The sequence below is a fragment of the Pteropus vampyrus genome, unplaced genomic scaffold (genome assembly GCF_000151845.1).
Source record: "Pteropus vampyrus isolate Shadow unplaced genomic scaffold, Pvam_2.0 Scaffold459, whole genome shotgun sequence".
NCBI lineage: Eukaryota > Metazoa > Chordata > Mammalia > Chiroptera > Pteropodidae > Pteropus > Pteropus vampyrus.
Window position 1 is genome coordinate 216,503 of NW_011889240.1, and position 4,106 is coordinate 220,608.

The following is a 4,106-nucleotide window of genomic DNA, read 5'->3' on the forward strand; positions in this document are numbered from 1 at the left end:
GCCAAGGTCAAGGCAGGGGAGGAGCAAAAGACATTTTTGTCGAATGAAATAATTAATGAATATTCATCCCCCTAGGACTGGCCTCTGCCTTGCTCAGAATAGACACTCCATAAATGTTCGTTGAATGAAATAAGAAATAAAATAAATGGTGCGTCAATATTTTCAATATTGTTCCGTATCAGTATATACAGATAATCCTCGTTCATTTTCACAGCTGCATAATATTCCAGGGTTTTAGGAAATGCTTAATGTACGTGGCTGTTCATTGTATACTGTGTACTTTTTATTGAGGTAGAGTTAATTTGCAATAAGAATGTAAGGTTTTAGGTGTGTTCAATTTGATGCGTTTTGGCGGAGTAGCGTTCTGTTATCCAGATATACCAGTTCCGTTTGTCCATTCCCCCGTTCTTGGATATTTGAGTTGTTTCCAGTTTGTGACAATTATACACATAAGGCTGCTGTGAACATTCACGTGCAAGTTCTTCTGCGAACATACGGTTGCATTTCTCTTAGGTCAATAGCCAGGAGTGAAAATCACACGGTAAATAAATGTTTAACTTTATAAGAGGCTGTTCGATTTCCCAAAGTTTCTCAGAGTGCTCGGGTCATTTTGATGCCCAGTCGGGGAGAGTTTCAGTCACTGCATATCTTCCACCAACATCTGATGTGGTCCCATCTTTTTTATTTTCGTCATTCTATTGGGTATCTTTCAACGTTTTCATACGCCGGGATGGTTCAGAATAAATGAAGTCAAAAGCAAAATCAAAACCCGCACCTGCCCGGTTATGTTTGGGAAACGCTATAAACTCTGTTCCCTTCGGGAGCATTGCAAAGGCTCTGATAAGTCCTGCAGAGCCATTTGTTAATTTAGTGTTCCTCAGTCCTCTTTGATCGCGGCAGCCTTTTGGAGTCCGCACTAAGACATATTGGTGGAATCTGTTATGGGAATTTTATTTTGGATTCCACTGTAGTATGGCTTTGAAATATGTGGTTGTGTTCAGTCGACGAGATGATGTGACATCGAGGGTGTCAAAAAGTCCCCCTGTTCCTCATCGGAGCTGGCAACCTCCTACCCCCCCTCCAAGCCCTCCATGCCTGAACTCATGCGATCGATTTCTTCTAGAATCTTCTGTCGTTCATTCATTCAACAACCATTTATCGAGCCAAACTTGTTCCCACCTCAGGGTCTTTGCACTTGCTGTTCCCTCTGTCTGGAACTCCTTGGCCCTCCTCGCTCGTGTTGATCTTTCTCCTACTTGCTCAGACAGCTCTTCATCGGGGTATATAAAGCCTCCCAAGGTCCATAATTATAAACATTTAAAGCAACAGAAATATCCTGGGAGGGAGACCAGGAGCATCTCGGTCCACACGAGGGTGTAAGAGCCATTTTCCCCACAGGTTTTCGCGAGAGAGGCGTCCTACCTCAAGGACGCTGGACTCCTGAGAGCCGTAAAGCGGGCAGGGGGGCCGAGCGAAGCGCAGAGTCGGGTCTCGCCGACCTGGGACCGCCCTGGCGTGGTGCCTGCGCAGCCAGGGCTGAGTAAACATGACGACCGAGCGGATCGCGAAAGGCAAGCCAAAGCCAGCGGGGTTAAAAGGGAAATGAGGACGACCCGTGGGCTGAGGGCGAGGTGATGATGCCAGCATCCAGAGGGGACAGTTACTGCAGTGCAGGGTCTCACCCCGTGGCAGTGCTGGCGTTCTCTGTGGGGAGCCTGTCCTGAGCTGTGGGGCGTTGAACAGCATCCCTGGTCCCCACCTGCTTGGTGTCAGGAGCTCCCCCAGTCGTGACAACCACACAGGTCTCCCCAGACATCTCCGAGTGTCCCCTGGGGGTGGGGGACCGCATTCACGCAAGCCATCATCAGAGGAAAGGAAGACTTCAGGCATGGTACATAGTAGGTCCTCATTTAGCTTTTGTTGCATGAGTGTATAATGACCGGTCCATCGAGAAGCACACACTAGATTGTGAACTTCTTGGGAGCAAGGAAGATGTCTTAGTTACCGCCATGAACCTGGCCCTTAGCGTCATGCCTGGCACACAGAAAGTGTCATGGAGCCCTGTATTCGCTAAGCTCCCAACAGCTTTGGACTGTGCTTAGCATAAGCCAAACTCCTTGTCAGAGCCCACGGGCCCTGCCCCGCCCCCTCCCCTAGCTCTCCCCTCCCCCCTTCCCCCTCGCTCCCTCTGCTCCGGCCACACGGGCCTCCTCGCTGCTCCTCCAACACGCCAGGCTTGGTCCTGCCCCAGGGCCTTTGCACGTGCCGTTCCCGTGGCCTGAGATGTCCTTCTCCTCACGTCCTCGTGGCTGGCAATGTCGCATCACTCAGTGCTTCAACATCACCTTCTAAAGGGGCCGTTCCCAGCCCTCCGTGGCCTTTGCCATGGTTACGTTTAGTTCCTCAGTGGCGCTCGCCCAATCATCTGCTCACTGGTTTGTTTTCACAGTTACGGTCCAGCCTGTTCGCTGCCTCATCCTTAGTGCCTGAAACAGTGGTTGGCACAGATGAGTGAGAGCTGACTGAGCACCTACTGTGTGCCAGGCATTTCCCGGGCGCCGGGGACCCGGCAGAGACTCTATTCTGACCCCGAAGGTCTCCCCCGGTCCCGGGTGGAGCAGGGAGGGAGGAACCACAGGAGGACAGCGAACAAGTAAATAAATGACGTTTTCAATAAAGAGGGTCGCGGTGAGAACGAGGGTCCGATGAAGAGGTGCGGGCCGTCTGGGCTGATTCACAGGGACCGAACGTTCACGAATACGCAAAAATGCGGACCCGGCCACAGAGTCAGGGGTTGAGGGAGGGGTGAGGAGTCCCAGACCGAGGGAACAGCAAGTGCGGAGGCCCTGACGTGGGAACAAGTTTGGCTCGATCGAAAAGTTGTTGAATGAAAAAAAAAAAAAGACGACAGAAGATTCTAGAAGGGATCAATTGCACGGGTTCAGGCATGGAGGGCTTGGCGGTGGGTAGGCGGTGGCCGCCCCGATGACGGAAGGGAGTTCCTGGCGGGGGGGAGCCGCTCCAGCATCGGCCCGGGTGGCCTTTCTGGTTTCCTTCTGTCCTGGGAGTGACAGGATCCAGCCAGGGGCCCTGGGCTCTCCTGGGTCCCCACATCCGGGACTCTGATGAGAAACAGTCTCCAAAAGTAGGGGAGAGGTCATGGCAGAGCAGAGGCCCCCAGACTTTGGCCTTTGCCCCATGTCGTCTGGAAAAGCACAAAACAAGATAACGGGTCTTCTCTTCCCGCCCCCCTGGCCTGCCCTGGCGTGACTGGCCTTTAACCCTGTCTGTCTTGCCTGTCCTCCAATCGGCAGCCAGGGGTGGGCTGGGAGCTCTCCAGGATTATTTCAGCATCTTTTGGGGGTGGTGACAGAACTACAGAGACAAGCAAGCCTTGGGGTGAGCCTCTGGCTCAGAGCAGAGACAGAGAAAGCAGCTGGAGGCAGAGCTGGCCGGGCTGGTGAATGGGGATTTAGCTGCTGGAAAGGTGAGCCATGCCTGGGGCCATGGGGGGGGGCAGTCTATGCCAGGAAACCCTCCCCAAGCCCCGAGTTGAAAGGAACCCCCACTCCCATTGCACAGACGGGAAGACTGAGGCCCAGAACATATAAATGCAGTGACCGAAAGCATACCTCCATGCCAGGCCTGTCCTCCAGGTCACCCCACCTCCCAGGAGGGGGACTGGGGGCAGGCTGTGAGATGAAAGAGACAGCCTGTCCCATCAGCCCGGAGGGAGTGACCGCCCCGACCGCCCCCCACGTGCATCTGTTTGGCATGTTTTAAAGACACTGGCTCTCATGCCTGGGCCTCTGGGTCAGCTCCTCAGCTCAGATTTGGGGGCGCAGGCCGGGCCTGGGGGCTGAGCAGGGATCAAACTTCAACTGGACGGACCTCAGGTGCCGTGAAGATGGGAGCTGGGGACAGAGGGGCTGTGTGACCCTCATGCCCACCCCCTCCTCACCCCAGATGGCTTCCTCCACCTGTCCCATGGGCCCCATCGACAGCCTGGAGCTCCTGGATCTCCTGTTCGACCGGCAGGATGGAATCCTGAGACACGTGGACCTGGGAGAGGTGTGGAACCACGTAGGGGACCAGGTGAGGCCCCC

At 54.2% G+C, this 4,106-nt stretch overlaps 1 protein-coding gene across 1 annotated transcript in view; it reads left to right on the forward strand.

Annotated features, from left to right (window-relative positions):
* Positions 1–4,106, forward strand: part of CREB3L3 (cAMP responsive element binding protein 3 like 3) — a 21,991-nt gene that overhangs the window by 6,215 nt on the left and 11,670 nt on the right. The window contains exon 2 of the mRNA XM_023524276.1: positions 3,967–4,095. Within this exon, the coding sequence (XP_023380044.1) occupies positions 3,967–4,095 (129 nt within the window). The remainder of the gene's footprint in view (positions 1–3,966; positions 4,096–4,106) is intronic.